General features: G+C 41.2%; 1 protein-coding gene across 2 annotated transcripts in view; it reads left to right on the forward strand.

Moving 5' to 3' along the window:
• Dipk2b (divergent protein kinase domain 2B) overlaps positions 1-26,981 on the forward strand; it is a 56,736-nt gene that overhangs the window by 14,245 nt on the left and 15,510 nt on the right. For both annotated transcript variants that reach the window (XM_048336223.1, XM_048336222.1), the window contains exon 2: positions 4,873-5,137. In XM_048336223.1, coding sequence (XP_048192180.1) covers positions 4,873-5,137 — 265 coding nt within the window. The remainder of the gene's footprint in view (positions 1-4,872; positions 5,138-26,981) is intronic.

Raw genomic sequence — 26,981 nt, forward strand, 5'->3', positions numbered from 1 at the left:
CAAAATGGTAACCCCTCTGTATATTACCTTTATAATAGCAATAAAAAAACACAAATATAAAAAGTAAACTTTCAGGACCTTGTCAGCTCTTAACTTTAATAAGGTTAACAATCTATTCCTATGTGCTAATTCAGGAAATGGCTGATGGATTAACAAGCAATATCAACGTGGTAAATATTGTGCCTTGAATACCACTTCTCCAATTCCTAGTTGTATGACCTTGGGAAAAGAATGCACTCAGCTAATAATATTATTAACCTCACAGATTCATTGAAAAGCTTACATAAAGGTCAGGCATGGTGACACATGTCTATAATCCTAACTACTTGGGAGACTGATGTTGGGATGATCAAAGACAGCCTCAGTAAAGAGTTAGCAAGACTCTATCTCAATCAAATAAGATTGAACCGGTAACATACTTGTCATCTCAGCTACACCATAGGCATGAGTAGGAAGATAAAGATCAGGGGCTGGTTCTGGACAAAACCCACAAAACACTACCTGAAAAATATTTAAAACAAAACAGAAGGGCAGAGAGCACAGCTCAAGTGGTCAAGTGCCTGCCTAGCAAGTGTAAGGCCTTGAATTCAAACCCCAGTACTCCCAAAAGAAAAGGAATCAAGAATGGAATCAATTAATACACATAAAGTATTTAGCAAAGTGACTTTCACACTTAATGGTTTCATAAATATGTGGTTCTGTTATTATTTTTTAAACCCACTTAGTTGTAAGTCCTAAGCCTCAGGACCTTTGTGAGGTTGAAACTGCACAAGCAAAAGCAGTCATGAGCAAAAGGGAGAGAAGCCTTTCTCTGGGCCTTGGCATGTTCCAATCCCCCAAGAAGGAAGAATCACATCACAAGGTTGTCCCCAAACTGAGTAAACTGGATACATTATAAGTTTACTGGATTTCATCATTCCTAATGTTTTGTGACAAAATTCTAGACTACATCCATAACAATTTGCCTTGTTGCCTCGTAAAAGTTGCTGACTGACAATCTGGAGCATACTTCCAAACGTAGGAGGACAAAGTTCTAGTACATTCCTCAAGAACTGAGTCAGGGCTCTCCAGCTCCCTGGACAAGTCCCTTGACCTCTTTGTTCTTGCAAGTTTTAGATGGTTTGTCTCACCATCAAAACAGGAGGAAAGGTTGGGATTGTGGCTCAATAGCACAGGCAAGGTTCCGGTTCTATTTATAAATAAACCATAGGACAGAGATTGTGGTGTCTTAAGGTAAAGCTGTACCATGCATGTTAAGGGAGAAAACGAAACAATACAATATTTGAGAGTTCTCAAAAATCTTAATTCTTCCAAAACTCACTCACTAAAATCCATTATCATGGGGTTACCTAATAGATCACAATAAAAATTTCAAGATTGAAAGTGGGAGGAGGGAGGGGGGGTATGAGGGACAAGGTAACAGTACAAGAAATGTATCCAATGCCTAACGTATGAAATTGTAACCTCTCTGTACATCAGTTTGATAATAAAAATTTGAAAAAAAAATTTCAAGGTTTTCATTTAGATTAAATACATACTACGTGTGTGTGCATGTGCACACATATAGTTGGTTGTGGGGTTTGAACTCAGCCTGAGCACTGTTCCTGAGTGCTTTTGCTCAAAGCAAGCCCTCTACAACTTGGAGCCACAGCTCCACTTCCAGGTTTTGAGTGGTTAAAGAGTCTCATGGAGAATTTTCTGCCCAGGTTGGCTTCGGACTATGATCCTTAGATCTCAGTCTCCTAAGTAGCTAGGATTACAGATATGAGCCATTGATGCCCAGCTACATACTATATTTTTATTAATTTATTGTCAAAGTGATGTACAAAGGGGTTACAGTTACATGCGTAAGGCAATGAGTACATTTCTTATCTAACTTGTTACCTACTCCCCCACCTCCTGCTTCCCATTTCCCTCCCCCCCCCCACCATGAGTTGTACAGTTGGATTACAGCATATAGCTTTGTATGTGTTGCTGTTGCATTGGTTCACCTTTTACCTTTTGTCTCTCCATTCTGATGTTCCTCTTCCCTTCCCTATTTCCAATAAACATATATACAATACCCAGGGTACTGAAATCAGTAACATCAAGGGTAAAACCCTGGGGAAGAAAGACAAAAGAAAGTGGCATAATTTCAAATGGTACATTGAAAATAACAATGACAATAGTAAACCATTTATTTCCATAACTTGTAATTCATTTCACTTAACATCATCTTATGTGTTCATAAGTACATAGTTATTGAGCTATTGTGATCATCATCTAGGACTATCCTAGAAATGTACTAATTATTACCAATGAAGGAAACCATAAAGTCTATGTTTCTTTGGGTCTGGCTCACTTCACTTAATGTAAGTTTTACCAAGTCCTTCCATTTCCTTACAAATAGGGCAGTATCATTCTTTCTGATAGAGGCATAGAATTCCATTGTGTATATGTACCACATTTTCTTGATTCATTCGTCTACGGAGGGACATCTGGGTTGGTTCAATATTTTAGCTATGACAAATTGTGCTGCGATGAACATAGTTGTGCTGTTGGCTTTATTATGGTCTTGCTTGTAATCTTTTGGGTAGATGCCCAACAGTGGGGCTGCTGGGTCATAGTGTTTAGCCTTATGAGGAACCTCCATACTACTGTCCAGACTGGTTGAACAAGTTTCCACTCCCACCACCAGTGTAGTAGGGTTCCCTTTTGGCCACATCCTCCCCAGAATCTGTTATTAGTTTTCTTGATAAAGGACATTCTTACTGGGGTGAGGTGGAATCTCAGTGTTGTTTTGATTTGCATTTCTTTTATGGCCAGTGATGTTGAACACTTTTTCATGTGTCTCTTGGCCATTCTCATTTCCTCTTCAGAGAAGTCTCTTTTTAGGTCTTTAGCACACTTATTGAGAGGGCAGTTGTTTCTTTGAGGATTTGTTTTGGGGAACTTACTTTTTTGAATTCTATGTATATTTTAGATATGAGGCCCTCATCTGTTGTATGGCCAGTGAAGAGCCTCTCACAATCTGTGGGCTTTCTTTTTATCTTGCAAGCTATGAGGACCAATGGAATAGAACTGAAGACCCAGAAATGAACCTGCAGACCTATGGCTACTTAGTCTTTAATAAAGGAGCTTAAAAAAATAGGATGGAAGAAAGACAGCATCTTCAAAAAATGGTGCTGGCAAAATTGGTTAAACACCTGTAACAAACTAAATCTAGATCCTTATATATCATCCTGCACCACAATCAATTCCAAATGGATCAAAGACCTTGAGGTAAAAGCAGATACCCTGAAAACATTGCGGGAAGAAATAGGAGAAACACTTGAGCTCCTTGGCACAGATCAAAACTTTCTTAATAAAGGCCCAGAAACACAGCAAACCAAAAAAAAGGTTGTACAAATGGGATTACATCAAACTGCAGAGCTCCTGCACATCAAAGGACATAGCCTGCAAGATAAATTCATACTATATTATATAGCCTGATATTCACTTGCAGTATAACCTTTAATAATCATGAAGGTAAAATTTTTTCTTGGTAAATTTTCGTACATAAATCTAAAAGATATTGAACATTCACTCTTTCCCTAATGGAAATGTCAGCATACAGCTGGAGAAATGACTTTAGAATAAAAAGTAACCATGAGGCCTTGGAAACTGGCAGTTGATAATAGGTCTGTGCCTCTCCCCTGAAAAGAAATAAAAGCTGACCGGGTCCTTGTATGTAATTTTCAGCTCTCCTAACGCTCTGAGATCTTCAAATCTGGTGACCATTTCGCAGCCATGATTGCCTGAGACTTGACTGGTTCTGATGACTTAAATCTTTAAACTGAAAGCTAAACTGATGGGACTCCTTAGGGGCTGCCTTTCAAGTGTCTGTTGGAAACTGTAATTCTGGGTCCAGGAGTTTGGCCTAGTGGTAGAGTACTTGCCTAGCATGCACAAAGCCCTGGGTTCAATTCCCCAGTGCCACATACACAGAAAAAGCCAGAAGTAGTGATGTGGCTCAAGTGGTAGAGTGCTAAGTTTGAGCAAAAAGAAGGCAGGGAGAGTGCCCAGGCCCTGAGTTCAAGTCGCAAAAAAAAAAGAATTAAAAAAAAAGAACACTATGATTTCAAGATCTAAGCAGTAGTTAGATGGTGGGTAGTTTGAGGCACCTAAAATATTTACCTGCAGAACAAATTCACAAGGCCTAAGTGCTGGTGTCCTATGCCTGTAATCCTGGCTAATCAGGAGGCTGAGATCTGAAGACCATGATTTTACGCCAGCTAGAATAGAAAGGTCTATAATAATCTTATCTCCAAAGTGGTAGAGTGCCTGCCTTGAGCAAAAGAAGCAAAAGCAGTGCAAAATTTCAAGCCCCAGTATGTGAAGACAAAAAAAAAAGGAGAACAGTTCAGAAGGTCATAACCAGTCCTTCTGTACATGCTGAATGAAGAGGATAGTTTCTCTCTGATCCATACCTTTCTGATATCACATATAAACGTATCTAAATCTGAGGAAATAAAAATGGCCAACCACTCGCACCACACTGGTAGATCACACCTGTAATCCTTGCTACTCAGAAAGCTGAGATCTGAGGATTGTGGTTTAAATCCAGCCCTGGGCAGGAAAGTTCTCAAAACTTTATCTCCAGTTAATCACTAAAAATAGCTGGAAATGGAGTTGTGGCTCAAGTTTTAGAGTGCTCAAGGTCAATGCCCAGACTCTGAAGTTCAAGCCCCTGGACCAGCAAGAAATAAAAATGGCCTTTTCATAAAAAAAAATTTCAAACTCTTCAGTCTGAGAAAGAAAAGTAGAAGAGAAAGGCTCCTTCCCATCTCTGTCTCTCATCTTATCTGACCTGTAGCTCACAAATCAATTATAAAAAGGCTATTCTTCTAACAGGTTTGACAACTCGCTGGCTTCTGACCTTGAACTGCCCCCTGACTACCTACCTTCTTATTCTGCAAATTACTCCGATGATTCGAAAACCTGGCGCCCTGTGGAGATCTTCAGGCTAGTGAGTAAAGAGCAAAATGAGATCTCAGACAGGAGAATCTGTGCCTCTGCCTCGGCCCCAAAGACCTGCAGCATTGAGCGCATCCTTCGGAAAACAGGAAGGTTCCAGAAATGGCTACAAGCCAAACGTCTCACACTGGACCTGGTACAGGTGAGTGTTTAGGCTATGGGCAGAGGGGATTAGGGAGAGAAGAGAAAGGAAGGAGGGAGGGAGGAAGAAAGAGAAGGGAGAGGGGGATCAAGGGAAGAAGGGAGGGAGAGAGAATGATCATGAATCCCCCTCATCTCAGTCTAATAAAAAGAAGCTGTAGTTCAAAATATCTGAAATATGACAGAGCACTGTCATGAAACAGAGTGATGTGACAAGACCTAATCAAGATTTACTTTTAATGAGGCTCCATCACATTTTCATCCACCATTCTTTTTTATGTGACCCTCAGCGGTTATTTAATACTCAAACCCTACATCTTGTCTAAAGACAAGTAGGAGGATGGCCCTTAGAAGCTACTCTCTGACAAGTTTTAGCTCACCTGGAAGTCTTCACCAAACCCCAGACCAGCTGAGCATCCTGCTGTAGAAACTCTATCTACAAGCTCTTTTGCCATATAGAAATCAGCTTCTTTTCTGTCTCCCACTATAAAGAAGAACCAGCCAAGCAAGCGCTAGTGGCGCATGCCTATCATCCTAGCTACCCAGGAGGCTGAGATTTGCAGATCATGGTTCAAAGCCAACCTGGGCAAGAAAGTCTATGAGATTCTTATTTCCACTTAACCATCAGAAAACTGGAAATGGCGCTGTGGCTCAAAGTGATAGAGTGCTAGCCTTGAGCACAAATGCTCAGGGACAGTGCTCAGGCCCTGAGTTCAAACCCCACAACTGACAAAAAGAAAGAAAGAAAGAAAGAAAGAAAGAAAGAAAGAAAGAAAGAAAGAAAGAAAGAAAGAAGAAAGAAAGAAAGAAAGAAGAAAGAAAAAAGGAAAGGAAGGAAGGAAGGAAGGAAGGAAGGAAGGAAGGAAGGAAGGAAGGAAGGATGGAAGGGAAGGGAATCAGTACCCTTTCCCAGCTGACAGTGCTGCACCCGCTCCCATAAAGACTCTCCCAGTTTCAATGTTCTTTGACTTGCGATGTGTCTGCTTCATTTATTTAATTCATTCTGACTGAATACCTAGTTTCACCAGATAGCAAGGTAAGCTTGGATTTTCTTGTTTCTCAAATGGCAGCAAAAGGTCCCTACCCTATCTTCCTCACTTTCTCTAGTGTGCCTATAAATATGAAAATATTTTAGTGTTAATCCATAACTATAGAAACATATAACAGCATTCTAATAATAAACCCATTAATTTATTATACTAGATTTTTCTTTATTTTTGCCATGTTGCATTTGACATTCAGTTAACCAAGTGTAGTTTCTTTCTGCCCAAACGATATCCAATAACAGCATTCTGACAACACAGCTCAAACCATAACCATTTTTCACTTTACTTTGGCCCTTCCTCTATTCTATCTTCTCACTTTCACCAGATTTTCCCCTTCCTTGTAAAAACCAGAAAAATACCAGCAATCATTTTATAAACTCGGCAGAGACTTCATCTATTTTTCTTTTCTTTCCTTCTTTGTGTGTGTGTATGTGTGTGTGTGTGTGTGTGTGTGTGTGTATGTGTGTGTGTATGTGTGCCAGTCCTAGGGCTGGAATTCAGGGCCAAAGTGCTGTCTACCACTTGAGCCACATCTCTACTTCTAGCTTTTTTGTGGTTAATTGGAGATAAGAGACTCATGTACTTTTCTACCCAGGCTGGCTTTGACCTATGATCCTCAGATCTCAGTAGAGAACACTACTAGAATTAAAGTCGTCTGACTTCCATTTCTCTTTCATCCACCAAGATCAAGGTCATCACTACTTCTTTCTGGCACCATCTCCTCCTTTTTCTGCCCTCCTCTCCTCCCAGATACCTTTGCCCTTGGGACTGAGAAGGGCATTCTGCCACACTCCTTCCTATTTCTAGGCCTCATCTGGGCAGCCCTTGGATGCCTATTATTTTCTTCTTAGCAAAACTCACACAATGAACAGTTTCAAATAGATCTGTTTTTGCTAAAGTTGGGAGGGGAAACTCACCCATCCCAAGGGCAACACTGTGAGGTCCTGCTTTATCATCATCATCATCAACAACAACAACAACAACAACAACAATAAATTTCAAAATATTCTGCCTCCACTAAACATGTGCAAACCTTTTTCCTTATCATTATTCCCTGAACAACACAGTTTAACAATGATTTGCATAGTATTTACACTATTGTAAGTAATCTAGAGATGATCTAGTACATGTCAGTGGATGTGGATAGGCCCTATGTAAATATTATGCCATTTTATATAAGGAATTTGAGCATCTCCAGATTCTGGCATCCCTGCATCTTCCCCTATTAAATCCAGATGTGGCCTCAAAACTCTATCCCACAAGTGTTCCAAACAAGCACCCCTCTGTCTTTGATCTCATTTGGAACAAGATGAAATCTCTGTGTGGTTATTCATCCCAGATTTGGCTAAACAGCTCTGCCCTATTTTCTGATAATTTGCCAGACCTAAGTCCTAGTTTCTGGTTTGGAAATCATGATCCTTTTATACTTAAATGGGAGTTTTAAACATCAAATGGAGATCAGTTACAGCATGGGCAGGAGATATGTATCATCCTTCAACTTGTATCAAATGGCCCAGTGTTCATTCAGCCTACCCCAAACCCCTAGATACTCTTGATGCTTGACTTAAATGGTTTCTCTTGATTTTCCTCAAGGGTCACTAACAGGAACCTCTGCCAAAACTCTCAATTGTGTGTGTGTGCGTGTGTGTGTGTGTGTGTGTGTGTGTGTTGGTGTTTCAGAAAGGAAAAAAAGGAGACACAAGGGACTAACAGACTTTGTTCATAGAAGTAGCAAGGCAGTGGTGAGAAAAAGAAGTCCAAGAAATGAAAGTAAAAACCGGATCTGATTGGTTCCTGGGACATTGGAACTTGGGCCTTGACTGTCAGGCTTATTTATGAATAAAGTCAAGTTGGATGAGAAGTTGGCTGAGTCTCAGAATCTCAGGTTCCCCTCCTGCATGGCCCAGTGTGGCCTGATCTTAAGCACACTCTCTCTGGAGCCACAGACTTGCAACAAAGAGGGCCACAGGACCAAGAATCAAAAAGGAGATCAATGCTCTGTATGTGTTGTCTCTGCATGTGTAATGTTTGTGCTAATACAAGCAAGCCTTTTCACATATAAAAATGGCATTTTCAGATTGGACGATCGCACAGGCTAAATTACTAGCCCACGGACTACTCAGAGCTTTTCATGATGTGCTTATTCACAAACCTACAAAGAAGGCTTCCTTTGCTATTATGCTAAACGCCAAAGGAGCAAGCGCTCTAGGCAGTCCGTGGCTAACGGGAATGAAATACACTGTGCCCGCCTCCCATCCCTGCAAGAATCAGCCCCATCCTCTGCTGACATTGTCCAAGCTATTTCCTTTACCCGGAATGGACTAGATGGCCGCAGAGCCTTTTCTCCCACGAGATGGCAGTAGAGAGTTCTCAAGCAGCTTTGTTTAAACAAGGATGGCTGGCAGTTTTACTTCCTTGTTTCCATTATTTCTTTTAATAGATTGGATCCAGGAAATTAACCAAAATGCACTTTAATCATTTTGTCAAAATATAGGTTTATATGTAACTGTCAGCAAGGAAAAGTAAATTTTGCTTATTTAACTCAAAAGTATGTAAGGGGCATTGGCAGGACCTGCATTAGGTACTGAGAAGATTTGTTTATAGGTATCAAGAAGCTACCTCTGCACTCTGGGAAATGACGCCCCAGTGGGGAGATAGATCATACTAGAATTATCTGATACAAAACAGACTGTGATGAAATGTTTTAATGTAGATGAAAATCTTATATTGGATGCCTGGCTACTTCTCAAATTTGAGTGTGTGTGTGTGTGTGTGTGTGTGTGTGTGTGTGTGTGCACGCACACACACATGCTCTGGTCCTGGAACTTGAACTCGAGATCTAGGCACTGTCCCTGTGCTTTTGTGCTCAAGAGTGGCACTTTACCACTTGAGCCACATCTCCACTTCCAGTTTTCTGATGATTAATTGAAGATGAGTCTCACGGGCTTTCCTGCCTGGGCTGGCTTTGAACTGCCATCCTCAGATCTCAGCCTCTTGAGTACCTACGATTATAGGCGTGAGCCTCAGGCAGTTGGCTAGAAATCTTTGTTTAAAACTTTTATTGTTAAGTAGTTGTATAAAGAGGTTACAATTTCTTGAGTTGACTACAATGCATGTTGATCAATGTCACCCCTTCCATTAATCTTCCCCATTATTCTTCCTCCCATCCCATTCAATTTTTACATAGCATTCATTGAATAATAATGACTGCATTTGCTCACCCTTCCTCCTTCCATTCACGTGCCCCTTCTTTTTTCCTGCCCCTCAAACATATTTTTGCTTTCTGGTATTCATTATTATGAACCATTAATTATTAGTAAACTAAATTAGAAATCTTCTAATCACAGACTATCATCAGGTCAAGGACCCTCCGAAGAACATTGCAGTGGGGTTTTTTTGTGGTTGTTTTGTTTTGTTTTGAAAGTAACATGACTACATTGATGTTGAAACAAAAAGCAGCTGACTGGTGACTGTATCATTTTCATGATTAGTTAACTCTGGAATAACACATGAAATGATTATTGGTGGGAAAGGAAATTGAAGCAGCCCAAAGTGCCTTGCCAGTACACCTGGAACAATATTATTGCCTGTCTGCCCCCTGGTGAAAGTCTTCCAGATCAGAGCCCCATCAAAAGTGAGTATGAGATCATAAGACTTCCCTTCCTATAACTCTCAGGAAGGAGGGCCTGTCCTGTGTGTTGCTCATAAGTTTCAAGAGATATGATGAGCTAAATGCATGTGTACCCACACTGCACTTTCTCTCCAATCAATGGAATGGTTAGGAGTTGAAACAACTAACACATTGAAGAATGGGATTTGTTTAGAATTAGAGTTATTGAAACCTTGCATTTGTGGTAAAAAGTTATTTGGAATGGAGACTTGACCTATTCATTTCCAGGCCTCTCTATATTAAAGACCCATAGAAAAGAAACGAATAGATCACTCAGTCTGTTCACTAAAATGAGCCCTGAATTATTCCTCCTGTACCTGTGAGTGAAAAGGAGATAATCAAAGGCTTCCCTAGGTTTGATACAAGTGGAAAAAAGGAAAAGAAAGCAAGGGAAGACTAGGAGAAATGTCAAGTGATAAGCCCCCATGAGCCCCTTCGGAATGAAGCTCAGGCACAGAATAGAAGCATTTTGTCCCTCTCCCTCCCTGAACAGTCCCTCTCCCTGCCTGAACAGTCTTGCAAACAGACTGTCCAAGGTAGCCTTGGTCTTTAAAGGGCTTTCTCCTTTCCTTGTTAAGTGTGAGCCAGCCAAGGCCCCTTTTAGAGTTTAAGCCACCCTTTCTCCTTGCTATGAAATTCTTCTTTGAATATCTCACTTTCCCTATTCTGATGTATAGTAATCTTCCTGCACACCTTATCTGCAATTTCACTTGCTAGTTTCTGTTCTCTGCAGTCAACCACAGTCCAGGAAATAGTACATAGAATGTTCTAGAAAGAATTTGTGAGTTTTAAATCACTTTTATTAAAGTATATTATTATAATTGTCCTCTTATTATTAGATACTGTTTGTAATCTCTTACTGCACCTGATTTATAAATTAAATGTTATCACAGTTATGTTGAATAGAAAATATATAGTATATGTAGAATTTGATACTTCCAGTTGTTTCAGGCATTTCTATGACATCACTGACTTCTTCCTCCGCAGATAAGCATGTACTACTATTCTCTACAATAAATGCTTTTGCTGTGAAAGTGACTTGATTATCTTGGTCCTCTGGATTGATCTCATGATATGAAGTTGGCAGAGATTCAAATATGTACTTATAGAACATTTATCTACAGAGAAAGTCAATTGGAAGAATTAATGATAGAACTAACTTACATGTTGATTATATTCCAAAATTTCTTCCTTTTTTGCCAGTCCTGGGGCTTGGACTCAGGACCTGGTAAGTGTCCCTGGTTTCTTTTCGCTCAAGGCTAACACTCTAGCACTTGCGCCACTTCTGGCTTTTTCTGTTTATGTGGTACTGAGGAATCGAACCCAGGGCTCCATGCATGCAAGACAAGCACTCTACCACTAAGCCATATTCCCAGCCCCCAAAATTTATGTCTTAGGTTACAACATTCCTCAATAATTTCTTTTGTTGCTTATAGGGCTTGAACTCAGGGTCTGGGCACTATCCCAGGCTATCAAGGATAGTGCTCTACCACTTGAGACACAACACCACTTCCAGTTTTTTAGTGGTTAATTGGAGATAAGAGTCTCACAAGGACTTTTCTTCCCTGGCTGGTTTTGAACCACTGTCCTCAGATCTCAGATCTCAGACCTGAGTAACTAGGATTACAGGTGTGAGCCACCAGCACCCGACCTCAATAAATTTTTTAAAGTAGGAATATAAAGACCAATTTATTTTTGCTAATCAAATGGCTTGAAGATGCTGGGTGCTGGTAGCTCATGTCTGTAATCATAGATACTCAGGAGACGGAGATCTGAAGATAGTGGTTTGAAGTCATCCTGGGCAGAAAAGTCGGTGAGACTCTTATCTCCAATGAACCAGCAAAAAGCCAAAAGAGGAGGTATGGCTCATTTGGTAGAATACCATCCCTGAGAGAAAAAGCTAAGGGACAGTGCCCAGGCCATGAGCTCAAGCCTCAATACTGGCACCAAAACAATAAATAAATAAAAGATTTGTAAATTTTCTCCATATATTACTAAGTATATTTACTCCCAGTTTATATGTGAAAGCTATCAATTTGTTAAAGATCACAATAGATTTCTACTCATAGTCCTTGAGTTAAACTTGAAAACTCATCAATTCAATCTTTTGAAATAGTTGCATCTTTTTTACGAAGTAAAATGTCATCTGCCTTAACCTACTGTGGAGAAGTTCACTATCTTCAGAAACAGCTTATGCCTTCTTTGCATTGAAGAGAAAATTATTCTCAACTGAACCCGCTTATAACTCATATACATGTACATTGTTTCTTGGAATTACGCATATTATATATGACTTTTCTCCCTCACATATCTCTGACTTCTAAATCATAGTTTTCTAGTCTAAACATCCTAATTCTTTTTCCTATCTAGCATTGCCCTCACATTGAATAATATTAACATCATATCAACTAAAATCCCTTTCACAACTAGCCTTTACTTGACAAGGAAAGCATACTTTACTTATCCTACTAAATTTAATCTTCAATTAAATCTACAACTCTAGCCTATAAGCTTGATTTTATTGTTTTTTTAAGTTTTTATTATAAAACTGACGTACAGAGAGGTTACAGTTTCATACGTTAGGCATTGGATACATTTCTTGTACTGTTTGTTACCTTGTCCCTCATACCCCCCCTCCCCCTTTCCCCCCGTGAGGTGTTCAGTTCACTTACACCAAACAGTTTTGCAAGTATTGCTTTTGTTGTTGTTTCTCTTATTTTACCCGTTGTCTCTCAATTTTGGTATTCCCTTTGAATTTCCTAATTCTAATACCAGTGCACACTGTTTCCCATACACTCAGATAAGATTACAGAGATAGTGTAGATACAATCACAAGAAGGTGATACACGAACATCATCAATAGTAGAAACTACAGATACACATGGGATGTTGAAAGTAGTTACAACTGTGATATAACAATCATTTCCATAAAATGGAATTCATTTCACTTAGCATCATCTTATGTGATCATAGGGTATAGCTATTGGGCTCTTGTGATCCTCTGCTGTGACTTGCCTAGACCTGTGCTAATTATTCCCAATAAGGGAGACCATAGAGTCCATGTTTCTTTGGGTCTGGCTCACTTCACTTAGTATAATTTTTTCCAAGTCCTTCCATTTCCTTACAAATGGGGCAATGTCATTCTTTCTGATAGAGGCATAAAATTCCATTGTGTATATGTACCACATTTTCCTGATCCATTCATCTACTGAGGGGCATCTGGGTTGGTTCCAGATTCTCACTATGACAAATTGCGCTGCAATGAACATTGTTGTGCTGGTGTATAAGCTTGATTTTGATCCGTACCACAGCCACTATCTAAGTACATATCATCTTCAATTTTAATGAGTACAACTTTTGTCTATGTACCAATTGTTATTAAAATATCAAATAGTATATATACCAAAGAGAAAGTCCTGTTGTTCTATGTGGACTATCCCATTAATTTGAGGGCAAATTTATTTATCCAGTTGTAAATCATCTTCATTTTCTAGCAGCCCAAATATTTACAATGTTATCCTGAAAATCACTGTTGAATATCTCACTATAGTTTATATATGCTACACATATTGCATTGCTCTAATTTTTAAAAATCAAATAAGTCAAAGTGAAAAAGGAAGTTAGTCTGTAGTTATTTGGTTCAAAGAATCTTCGGTGATTTTATTATCGTATTATCACTTCTTCTAGAGGCTCACAAATTATCCTACTAATAACCTGTTTAGAAATGTGCTATGATCCAGGATCAATCCACAAATCATCAATTTGTCAGCTTTATTCTCTGGCTCCTTTTGAATATCAGAAGTGAGTTCTCACATTCCTTTTTGCTTTCTACATTCACTGCCTATGGTTGAACAATGTTGTTTTATAAGGCTTTTGTGAATCCGCAGGGTCATAGGGCTCCCTCAGAACAATAAAGGCTTCCTTGGTCCACCTTTCTGTCCATTTCTGTTCACCATATTTTGCTCTATCTTCTTTAAATCAAAGTCTCAGCACCTGACACCGAAGTCAAACAAACATTAGAAATGAAAATTGGGGGGTCAGAGGTATAGCTTAAGTGATAGGTAGAGCACCAGATAAGCAAGCAAGCTGAGAGATTACGGGCCCTTGAGTTCAAATCCTGATACTACAAGGATGGAGGGAGGGAGTCAGGGAGGGAGGGAGAAAGGGAGAGAGGAAGGGAAGGAGGGAGGGAGGGAGGGAGGGAGGGAGGGAGGGAGGGAGGGAGGGAGGGAGGGAGGGAAGGAGGGAGGGAGGGAGGGAGGGAAGGAGAGAGGCAGAAAGAGAGAGAAAAGAAAATTAGACCTTGATTATCTTATTCACCAAAATTCTCCCCATATTCAACAAGTCTTAGCTTTCTTTGTTTTCTGTACATTGTGAAAATATAACTTTTCTTTTCCTTCCTTCCTTCCTTCTTTCCGTCCTTCCTTCCTTCCTATCTGCTCTTATTTTACTGGGTTTTGTTGTTTTGTTGTTTTTTGTTGTTGTTTTTGGTCTGGGCACTGTTCCTGAGCTCTTCATCTCAAGGCTAGTGCTCTACCACTTGACCCACAGCACCACTTCTGGTTTTCTGGTGGTTAATTGGGGATAACAGTCTCACAGACTCAGCTTCCTGAGTAGCTAGGATAACAGGCATGAGCCACCAGAACCCAGCATTACTCTGTTTTTAGACAGTTTCACTATATAACCTAGGATGACCTCCTCTTCCTCCTCCTCCTCCTCCTCCTCCCTCCCTCCTCCTCCTCCTCCTCCCTCCCTCCTCCTCCTCCTCCTCCTCCTCCTCCTCCTCCTCCTCCTCCTCCTCCTCCTCCTCCTCCTCCTCCTCCTCCTCCTCCTCCTCTTCCATTTTCTTCTTCTTCTCCTGCTCTCCTTCATTTTTGTGCTGGCACCAAGGCTTGAACTCAGGGCTTCAGACTCCCATTTGGCTTTCTTGCTTGACTTTCTTGCTCACAGCAGGCACTCTACTACTCCAGTCAAGCCTCTGGCCTGACTTTTTAAAAGTGGTTACCTTGGAGAGAGTCTTACAGTCTTTTCTTCCCAGGCTAAATTGAAACTGTGATCTTTGGGATCTCAGCCTCCCAAGTAGCTGTGATTATAGGTGTGAACCACCAGAGCCTAGCTAGGGCTGCAAACTCTTGATCCTGTTGCCTTGGCCTTCCAAGTGCTTGGATTTCAAGTGTGTACCACCATGCCTGGTTGAAAGATAGGTCCTTTTAAAGATTTTTGAATAAAATATATTTAAAATACATTAATATATAAATCTTAATTGGACAGCAGGATAAAATTTCCCACATGTATTCACTAACAGCTACAACTCATAGCAAGTTATTGGATGTTGCATCCCTTAGAAGGAAGGTTCTTCCATGACTCCTACCAACAAAAAGACCCCTTCTAGGGTGGCCAGCCATCCTAGTTTGCTTGAGGGTAAATTGTAAGTTTGCTTATGTAAATTACCACCACATTCCAAAATAACCTTTGACTCCCAAGCCAACCAAATCAGGTCACCTAATCCTCTCCTGACAGTAGCTACTATTCTGGACAAAATCACCATGGAAGCAGATGCTGGCTGTAATCCTAGCTACTCAGGCAGCTGAGATCTGAGAGTTGCAGTTCAAAGCCAGCTCCGGCAAATAAAAAGTCCCCATGAGACTCTTGCCTCCAATTAACCACTCAAAAACCAGGAGTGGTGCTGTGGCTCAAGTGGTAGAGCACAAACAGGCTCAGGGACAGTGCCCAGGCTTTAAGTTCAAGCCCCACAACCACCACCAACAACAACAAATCACCATGAATTAGTTTTGTCTGCCTTCATTTAAGTGGAATAATATAATATCACTACATTGTAATACAATATTATCAATCCAAGCTACTTATCCATGTTATTTCATGTATCAAGTAATTTGTTTTCTTTTTCATTGACATATAAAAGTCCCTTGCATAAAAAAATAAATAAGGGCTGGGGATATGGCCTAGTGGCAAGAGAGCTTGCCTCGTATACCTGAGGCCCTGGGTTCGATTCCCCAGCACCACATATACAGAAAACGGCCAGAAGTGGCGCTGTGGCTCAGGTGGCAGAGTGCTAGCCTTGCACAAAAAGGAAGCCAGAGACACTGCTCAGGCCCTGAGTCCAAGGCCCAGGACTGGCCAAAAAAAAAATTTTAAATAAATAAATAAAGGGATGAGGGTATGGCTCAAGTGGTAGAGCTCCTGTCTAGCAAGAATGAGGTCTAAGTTCAAACCTCAGCACCACCAGATAGATAGATAGATAGATAGATAGATAGATAGATAGATAGATAGATAGACAGATAGACAGATAGATAGATAGATGTCCCCTGCATGATGATATCAAAATGTATGCATTCTACTGTTGATGAGCATTTGGGTTGCTTTTAGATCAGAGTGCTGAGTAAATTTGCTGCCAGCATTTCTTTACATGTCTATCTCTGAGCATAAGCACTTAGAAGGAGAACTTCTGGGTCATAGTATTACCTGTGACTAGCTTTAGTAGGTATAGTATAGAGTGCCAGCCAGTTTTCTCAAGTGGTTGAACTGCTTTCTTGTATGCCATGGAAGAGAGCTTTCCATTGTTTCCTATCAGTATCTATAATTGTGAGGTTTTGCCTTTAGTTATTTTGCTGGGTGTCTAGCAGTATCTCATTATGTGGTTTCATTTGCATTTTTCTGATAACTAATGAAATAATGTCATCTATTGTTTTCTTTCATAAAGTGTTCACTTAAGTGTGTCCATTTTTATTGGCTTGTCTGTCTTTATTACCAATTTGTACAAGTTATATTTATCTGCGGAATGCGTGTCCTTTAGCAGATACTTGTACTATACGTAACTTCTCTCAGGCCCCATTGTGATTCTGTTGCTCTCTATGCAGATCTAATTCTTTCAGCCAAGTTTTCCTCCTATGGCCATTTCACCCCACTTACTGGGAGGTGGAAAGACACCGTTTCTGGACTGCTTCAAAAAGCCCTAGACCCATACTCTTGCTTGTCACTCTTCCTTTCTCCAACACAACCTCAACCTGGCATCCTGCTAGCCTCCCTTGAAATGCAGTGATTCCTTTTCCAGCTCAAAAGCATTCTTTTCTTCTGTTTTTGTTGTTGTTAATATTATTGTTTTCTAGTTCTGGGGCTTGAATTCAGATTTATTTGTTTGTTTGCTTGCTTGTGTGTGTGTGTGTGTGTGTGTGTTTGTGTGTGTGTGTGTGTGTGTGTGTGTGTGTGCTAGTTCTGGGACTTGGACTCAAGGCCAGTGCGCTATCACTGAACTTTTCTGCTCAAGGCTGGCATTCTTCCACTTTAAGCCACAGCTCCACTTCCAGAGTTTTTGGTGGCTAATTGGAGATAAGAGTTTTTCAGACTTTCCTGTTCATACTGGCTTTGAACCCTGACCCTCAGATCTCAGCCTCTTAGTTATCTAGGATTACAGGCATGAGGTACTGGCACCTGACCACTACTGTCTTCAAAATTGTATGAGAGGGAGAGAAGACGGCACTGACACAATAAGGAGGCACCCCAACTCACTCCAACCAAATAGTGAGCTGGGAACTCCAACACCCAACACCCCATCAAGAGACCAGTAAACCCAACAACCAGAACAAACAGAGAAACACAGGAAATGAAAAAGAAGAAATAAAAGCCTATAATCTGCACAAAGCTGGAAAATCTCCAGGGTACCCCCCCCACCCCGGCCCAAACAGGGCCAGGCCAGGAAAGCCACCCCAGAGCCAGCCACAGGACCACAGATCTTCAGTGACCCAAAAAGCAACAGTGGAAAAGTCCCGCCGCGAGTGCAGAGACCATACAGCAGGAGCTCCATGGCCCCAGAGTGCACACAGACCGGACCGAGCCAGACGGCGGTGCAGAACCTCATGGCCTGGACCCGACAACAGTGAGGGAGCCAGTCCTTGTGGATGAGGAGAGCCGGGGCCACTGCCACCACCACACCACTGCCACACCCTGCCCCGGAAAATCCCACAGCAGCACGGGACACACACACACTCCAGGACCAGTAAGTTCCCCATTGCCTGCCCCCCCACCAATCCAACGGGAGATCAGCTCTGGCAGAGACCCAAAACCTGATGTAGAGCTCATCACAAGGGGACAAAGAAGCTAGAGCTCCCTCCCTCCTCCTCCCTACCCCTAGGGAACAAAAGAGCCCCATATCTTGCGGCTCTAGGACCCTATAGCTCCTGGGAGGACACAGGAGCTAGCAGCAGGTGGAGCAATGCCCAACAAAGTGGTCGGAAGACAACTTAGGCCAGCATCCTCTAAAGCCCTAGCTGGGGAGCCTGAATCTGTCCACAACAGCCCCCCTGCCCCCCAGCAGGGACCCGGGGACTGGTGGGCATTTGAGCACTGCTTGAGGGGCTCGGGTTTGCACGGACTTTTTGAACAACAGTCGCACTCGTGCTCATGTGCAATACCAGTCAGCAGGGTCACCTGGGCCCAAGCTCATGCCCCCCTCATAGCGGAGGCGCGAAGAGGCATGGGCACCACCCCACGCCCAAACACTGGAACCTGCTTGGGGCCACACATACCACCCCACAGCAGAATCACGAGAGGGCACAAACACATTCCAACAATCTGAGGCAGCGCACCCCCAAAAGAAGCACAAGAGCTCATACGCACGTGCCCCCCAGAGGGCCATCGTGGGTCAGCGTGCTAGCCCTCCAGCAGGAGAGTCTCACGCCCAACCCCCCGCAGGAGCACACAAGTGGGCAAGCTGCCCCCTCAGCAGCAACACCCGCTCTGATTGGCTCACTCTGCCCAGGTGGGCAAGCTGCCCCTTAACAGCAACACTGAGGAACACATTCTGCAACCCTCAACAGCAACACCCACTCTAACAGGAGCACTTTGCACAGGTGAGCGAGCCACCCCTCAGCCGCAACACTTGCTCTGAGAGGCGAGCACTCTTGACCCACAGCAACTAGTGAAACAAAAAAGAGAAAAGTCTCCATGCCATGCTGAATCAGCGACTGCGAACCCCAACAGGGGCCCACAAGGGTCAGCACAGCACGGCGGCAGAGCACAGTCCCTCAGAGAAAGACACAGAACCTACCCACCCCTAACTGTGGCGAGGGTAACTGCCTTGGCAACAATCGAGATGGTCACGCTTACCCATAGGGCAGTAAGATTCAACAGCCAAACTCAAACCCAGAGCCAGGACACAAACAAGTCCCCACTGATAGACCAATGGGAACCAGCACAAAGGCAAGCCAAGACCGCCACCTACAGGCCATTGAGAAGAAGTACAGGGTCTAATAAAAAAAAAAAACCATAACAAATCCCAGATGCGTAAATCACAACGAAATATTACAAATTTTATGAAAGGTCAGCCAACTTGCCAGCTCCAAAAAACAGTATGGCCGAAGAGGAGATGGAGAATAAAAAAACACTTGAGGCTATGATAGCAGGAATGACCAAAAGCCTCAGGAATTAATTCGAAAAACAATTCCAGGAATTTAGAATGGAATTCTCGAAGGATCTTCAGGAAGTCAAGAAAGAAATGGAAGTAAAAATAGATACAGTCCACTCCTCACTTAAAAGAAGACCTTAACGTCCTGAGAAACAAAATGCAAGAGAAAATGGAATCAAAATGCAACTCATTAAAAGAAGAAATTACCACACTGAGAGCTGATCTGGCAACCATAAACAGCTCACTGGCCTCAATGCAAACCACACTTGAACCCATGGCACAAAGAATTGATCATCTTGAATCTCATGTCTCTCTCCTGGATGATGATTCAGCTGATAAGGACCAGAAGATTATCCCACTCCAAGAATCGGTCAACCTCCAGAACAGACTAATCCAGGAGATAGTGGACAGGGAGAAGAGATGTGATCTGTGTATAATCTGAATAGATGAAGGAGAGGAGTATCAGAGCATAGGTATACAATAAATATTTAATAGAATTGTTACAGAGAATTTCCCCAATCTCAAAAAGGAAAATCTCACCCAAACAGAAGCATATAGAACACCTAGCAGACCAGACCCTAGAAGAAACACCCCCAGACACATCATAGTCAAGGCCTCCAATTTTAACCACAAGGAACATGTTCTGAATGCAATCAAAACAAAGAAATAACTACTACAACAGAAAAAAAAAAAGATCAGAATCAGAGCAGACGTCTCCACACAAACTTACAATGCACAAAGAGCCTAGAAGAACACCATCCAAATGCTTCAGGCCAATAACTGCTAACCTAGACTTAGATGCCCATAAAAATTAGAATTTACTTTCAATGGAGGAACCAAATCATTCCATAGCAAAGAGAAACTAAAGGAATATGTGAACAAAAAACCAGCCTTACCGAGAATTCTAAGAGGAGTACCCCACCCAACAGAAAACATACAGGACCTCCAGACAGAAACAGACAGAAACTACAATAGCCAGAACCCAATAGGAAAAACAGCTCAATAAAGACAAGAAAGAAAGGAAAGGAAAGAAGCAAAAACAGCCTAACAGGAAAATGGAAGGGGAAAAAAACCACACCTATCCATGATCTCTATAAACATCAACAGATTGAAATCTTCGATAAAAAGGAAAAGATTGGCAGAGTGGATTCACAAACAAAACATATATATCTCTTGTCTTCAAGGGACCCAACTTACAGCAAAGGACAAAAACAGGCTCCAAATGAAAGGATGGAGCAAGATCTTCCAAGCAAACGCACCTACCAAAACAGCAGGGGTAGCCATCCTGATTTCAGACAAGCTAGACTTCTCATTAAAATCAGTTCAAGAAGACATAGAAGGACACTATATATTAATACAGGAAAGAATCCAGGAAGAAGACATCACCGTGATAATTTTATACTTACCAAACAAAAGAGCCCCTAAATATGTCAAACAAATTCTTTCAGAACTACAGAACAAGATAAACCCAAATACAATCATAGTGGGAGATTTTAATACTCCACTCTCTCCAAGAGACAGATCCAGCACACAGAGGAAGGGAGCTAAGACCTAAGTTAACACCATATCCCACATGGATCTGACAGATCTCTACAGAGTTTTTCACCCTACAGAGATTCAATACACATTCTTCTCAGGAGCCCATGGAATATACTCCAAAATAGATCATATCATAGTTCACACAAAACCCTCAGCAAATACAAGAGTATTGACATTATCCCATTTATTCTATCTGATCACAGTGGAATCAAGGTAGCCCTCAATAACAAAGGATACTACAGAAACTATACAAATACTCGGAGGCTAAACTCCTCACTGTTATCTAACATTTGGGTCACAGAGCAAATTAAGGATGAAATTAACAAGTTCATAAGCCACAAAGATGATGAAAAGAAATCACAAAGAAACCTACGGGATACAGCAAAGGCAGTGCTGAGGGGCAAGATCATTGCCCTCAACGCACACATTAAAAGAATGGAATCCTATCAGGTGAATAACTTCATGAGACAGTTAAAGTGACTGGAGAAACAAGAAAAATTTGAATCTAAAATGACTAAGAGAAGAGAGATCACAAAGATTAAAGAAGAGATAAATCTGATTGAGAATAGAAAGACCATTCAACAAATAAATAAAACTAAAAGCTGGTTCTTTGAGAAAATAAATAAAATTGACAGACCCCTTGGCAGACTTACCAAAAAAATAAAAATAAAAGAAAGAAGAAGAGAAGAGACTCATATCTGTAAGGGACACCACCAGAAAAATTGAAACAAATACACAGAATATTCAAACAACTATAAAGAACTATTTCCAGAACCTCTACTCACTAAAGAACAATAATTTTACAGAAATGGATCAATTCTTAGAGAAGTATAAACTGTCCAAACTGAATCAAGAAGAAATAAATCAACTAAATAAACCAATGACCTGCAGCAAGATGCAGAATGTAATCAAGAGCCTTCCAACAAAGAAAAGCCCAGGCCCAGATGGATTCACAAATGAATTTTTTAAAACCTTCGGTGAGGAACTAATACCAATACTCCTTGACCTCTTTTATGAAATAGAAACAGTGGGAGAAATCCCAGACTCATTCTATGAAGCTAATATCATACTCATCCCCAAACCAGGCAGAGACCCAACAAAAAAAGAGTAATACAGACCAATATCACTAGTGAACACAGATGCAAAGCTCCTCAACAAAATATTAGCTAACAGGATCCAGAAACTGATCAAGAAAATTATACCTCATGATCAAGTAGGCTTCATCCTACAGATGCAAGGCTGGTTCAACATCCACAAATCAATAAACGTAATTCACCACATCAACAGCACTAAGACCAAGAACCACATCATCATCTCAGCTGATTCCCAAAAAGCCTTCCACAAAATATAACACCCATACATGTTAAAAGCCCTGGAGACAACAGGAATAGAGGGAATATTCCTTAAAACAATAAAAGTCATATACAACAGACCGACTGCTAATATCATATTAAATGGGGAGAAACTAAAACGATTTCTCCTAAACTCAGGAACAAGACAAGGATGCCCAATCTCCCTGCTTCTATTCAACATAGTACTGGAATCCCTAGCCATAGCAATAAAGCAAGAGGAGGACATTAAAGGGATCCACATTGGTAAAGAAGAAATCAAACTATCCCTGTTCACAGATGACATGATCTTATATCTGAAGGACCCAAAAAACTCAGTCCCCAAACTCCTACACCTAATAAACCATTTTGGCAAAGTAGCAGGTTACAAAATCAACCCACAAAAATCAGCAGCTTTTCTGTACACCAGCAATGTACAAGCAGAAAAGGAAATTATGGAAACAATACCATTTGCAACAGCTAAAAAAGAAATAAATTACCTAGGGATCAACCTAACCAAAGATGTGAATGACCTATTTAATGAGAACTATAAAAATCTAAAAAGGGAAATCAAAGAGGATACCATGAGATGGAAAGACCTCCCATGCTCATGGGTAGACAGAATCAATATAGTGAAAATGGCCATATTGCCCAAAATGTTATACAAATTCAATGCAATCCCCATCAAGGTCCCAGCTACATTCTTCACTGAAATAGAGAAAATAACCCATAAATTCATATAGAATAGCAAAAGACCTAGAATAGCCAAAGCAATTCTAGGCAAAAGAAGCAGCACAGGAGGAATCACAATACCAGACTTCAACCTCTATTATAGAGCTGTCATAACAAAAACAGCCTGGTACTGGCATAAAAACAGACCTGAAGACCAATGGAATAGAAGACCCAAAGCCATATTCTTACAGTCAGCTGATATTCGACAAGGAGCTAAAGGCATACAATGGAAAAAAACATAGCCTCTTCGAATACTGGTGCTGGGAAAACTTGGAAGCCACATGTAGAAAACTCAAAGTGGACCCTAGCCTACCACCATGCACCAAGATCAACTCAAAATGGATTAAGGACCTCAACATAGGACCTGAATCCTTGAAACTACTGAAGGACAGAGTAGGAGAGACACTGGAACTTATAGGCACAGGTAGGAACTTCCTGAACATAGTCCCAGGGGCACAACAGATAGGGGAGAGACTCGACAAATGGGACTACTACAAAATAAAAAGTTTCTGCACAGCTAAAGACATAGCCATTAAATTAGAAAGACAGACAACCATATGGGAAAGGATCTTCACCAGCACAGTAACACACAAAGGCCTAATATCCATCATCTACAGGGAACTCAAGAAACTAAGCCCTTCCAAACCCAGTAAACCAATTATTAAATGGACAAAGGAGCTAAAGAGAGTCTTCACAGGAGAAGAGATAAAAATGGCAAAGAAACCTATGAGAAAATGTTCAACATCCCTGGCAGTAAAGGAAATGCAAATAAAAACAACCCTGAGATACCACCTCACTCCAGTTAGAATGGCCTATACTCTGAACTCAGGCAACAACAAATGATGGAGGGGAAGCAGGGAAAGAGGAACTCTTCTCCATTGTTGGTGGGAGTTCAAACTAGTACAACCACTTGGGAGAACAGTATGGAGGTTCCTCAAAAAGCTCAGCATAGACATACTCTACGACCCAGCCATACCACTCCTAGGCATCTATCCTGAGCAACAGGTCTCAGGATATCATAAAGACATCTGCACATCCATGTTTATTGCTGCACAATTCACAGTAGCCAAAATATGGAAACAACCCAGATGCCCCACTACAGATGAATGGATTCGAAAAATGTGGTACCTATACACAATGGAATAGTACATAGCGATTAGAAATTATAAAATATTGGTATTCGCAGGGAAATGGCCAGAGCTTGAACAAATAATGTTGAGCGAGACAAGCCTAGAACACAGAGAAAAAAGGCACATGGTCTCCTTGATATATGACTGTTGTGGGGGAGGGAAGGGGGCAGTAGAGACCAGGTCTACAAAATAACAAACTTCTTTTCAAATAGTATTTCCACATGTTTGGGTCAGCAACTTTACATTATGTATCTAAAACCAAACAACTACTAAACATAAAGAGGTTTAGAATAGACCTATCAGTGGATCACAATAGCTCAACAGCTACGTACACATGATCATATAAGATGAGGATAAACAAAAACAACTCCAAGAGAAGGACACAGGAGGATTCTATTGTTGACGTTACGTTTAATGTTCCAGGTGATTTTCCTTTGGCGTACCCTACGTGGTTACTGTATATGATTTTGGTACACTGGATATTGCATTTATGCCTACCTTAACTAGGGAAGGGAAAGAAAAATGAGGGTGTAAGATATCACAAGAAATGTACTCACTACCTTACTATGTTACTGGACCCCCTTTGCACAACACCTTGTCAATAAAACTTAATTTTAAAAAATCATATGAGAATGTGTGTGTGTGTGTGTGTGTGTGTGTGTGTGGCAGTACTTAAGTTTGAACTCAAGGCCCTGAGCCCTAGCTTGGCTTTTTGCCTTAAAGTTGGTGCTCTACCACTTCAGTCACAGCTCTACCTTCAGCATTTCTTTGGGTTAATTGGAGATAAGAGTCTCAAAGACTCTTCTGCCTGGAGTGGCATCAAACTGTGATCCTCAGATCTCAGTTTCCATAGTAGTGAGGATTACAGGTGTGAGCTACCAATACCCAGCCCCTATGAGAAATTCTCATTCCCCTCCCCTTTATAGATGAGAAAGTGAGGCCTTGCCATAGATCATTTAGCTAGTATATTTTAGACCTGTGATTTTAACACAGACTTGTCTCCTGACTCCAGAAATCACCCCATTAAATACTGTTTTGTTTCTTCCCTACTTTTCTGTAGTGGAACCACTAAGTCAAGGGTATGACTGTTTTTTGCATATTTGAATGCATTTTAGCAAACCAAATTTAACTCCCACCAGAAATTGAGAGTGTCCATGACATCTTTTCATTTTTTTTTCTTTTGTGTGGTACTGGTGATTGAACTCAAGGTCTCGCACTTGCTAAGCAAGTGTTCTACCACTTGAGTCATGACCCCCTCAGTCCTTTTTTCCCCTCCTTTATTTCAGAGAAGGTCTCACATTTTTTCCCTAGCAGCTAGGCTTACAGGCATGCACCACCATGCCCAGCTGTCCACGGCATCTCATGAGCAATGACATTTCTCTCTAAAATTATGCACATTATCTATAGAATAAATGCTGAATTACAAGATAGTTTTCAAAAGCTCCAGTTTAGCTTTAACCTACTTTTCCGGTCTTCTCTGATAAACCCATGTCTATATCCCAAAAGCCAGGCATAGTCTTTAACTTCTCCTTGTATTTGCTCAATTCTGACCCTTCCACTTGAAATAATTGACATTAGATCTCCACTTGCCAAAGTCCTACTCATTCACCAAGACTTTCTGTGAAGTCTGCCTGGATTCCACTACTGATTTTTCCTCTGCATTCCCAAAGCACCTAGTTACACCTCTCACAGCATTTGTTCTGTTCTTTCTCATGATGAGTGTGGTATGCTGTATATTCTGGCTCACAAAAGTACCAGTTCCTTGGAGATAAAACCCTATGTTATTTATCTTTGCAATATCTGTTTTATATAAGGCATTTCACATATGTTTTGATAAATGTTTATTGAACCATTAATTTGTAACAACCTCATGGGGAAAGTGAGCAAGATTTCTACCTATGTGCATGGTTGGAGTGGGAGATTTGGGTTGGAGAGTTTCCAACCCTTACCCTAGGTCAAGATAAAAGTTTTCTTGACTATTAGTATTCTCTCTGGACTTTTGGGACCACAGTACCTTTGCACAGTAGAAGTTACTGAGAAATTCTGGATTTTCTTGCAAGCTTGGGTGCATAGGTCACTTGCTTATCTTTTGATTTCTAAAACACGAATGAAGGAAAGAGAAAAAACAGCAGTCCATAGAAAGAAATTGCCTAGTGGAAAATTATGACCAGCCTTAGCATACTTGAATCAAAATGACAGATCATGAAATAATGTGTTTTACTCTGCATCATCTGCCTTGTCTGCCCTAGCTATCGGCTGAATTGCCTGCCACAGTGATTAGAGCTCATCTGCCAGGGTGAACATCTTTGAGCAGCCTACAAACACTTCAGTGGCAAAGCCCCAGTGGCCCTGGGATGGAGGAAGATAAAGGTTCTAGTTGGAAGTGGGGGGAGAAGAAAAGAAAGTCTCTGAGCAAAAGAGAAAGCCAGCTACTGCTTGCACCAATAACATCATCCAAGATGTCAGCTCCCCATAGAAGAGTGGATTATGGTGGCCACCAAGCTAGCCTCTGAATGCCAAATGTTTGCCAGAAAAAGATGCAAGGCCTATTGCTGGTGTCTCACACCTTTAATCCTAGCTACTCAGAAGACTGAGTTCTGAGAATCCTTCTCCAAGGTCAGCACAGACAGGAAAGTCTGTGAGACTCCAACTAACCAGAAAAAAAGCAAGAAGTGGAGGGATGGCTCAAATGGTAGAGTACTGTTGTATTCTGGTCACCCAGGACTTGAACTCATGACAATCAAATCACCAACACTCAGTCGATCAGTCTAGGAGTCTTTATTTAGCTGTGCTCAGCATCTGCTCGCCACCATCGGGATGGTAAAGAACAGCAATGAGCCACTGCAGGGCTGGGTTTTTTTAAGGTAGAAGCTATGCATTCTACAGCAGGTGGTCACATAGCACAGAGGGTCAGAGCAAGTCACAAACAGGTTAAGCAAGCCATTTACAGAAGCAGGATTTCGCGGTCAGGCTGACCTA

The sequence above is a fragment of the Perognathus longimembris genome, chromosome 28 (genome assembly GCF_023159225.1).
Source record: "Perognathus longimembris pacificus isolate PPM17 chromosome 28, ASM2315922v1, whole genome shotgun sequence".
Lineage (NCBI taxonomy): Eukaryota > Metazoa > Chordata > Mammalia > Rodentia > Heteromyidae > Perognathus > Perognathus longimembris.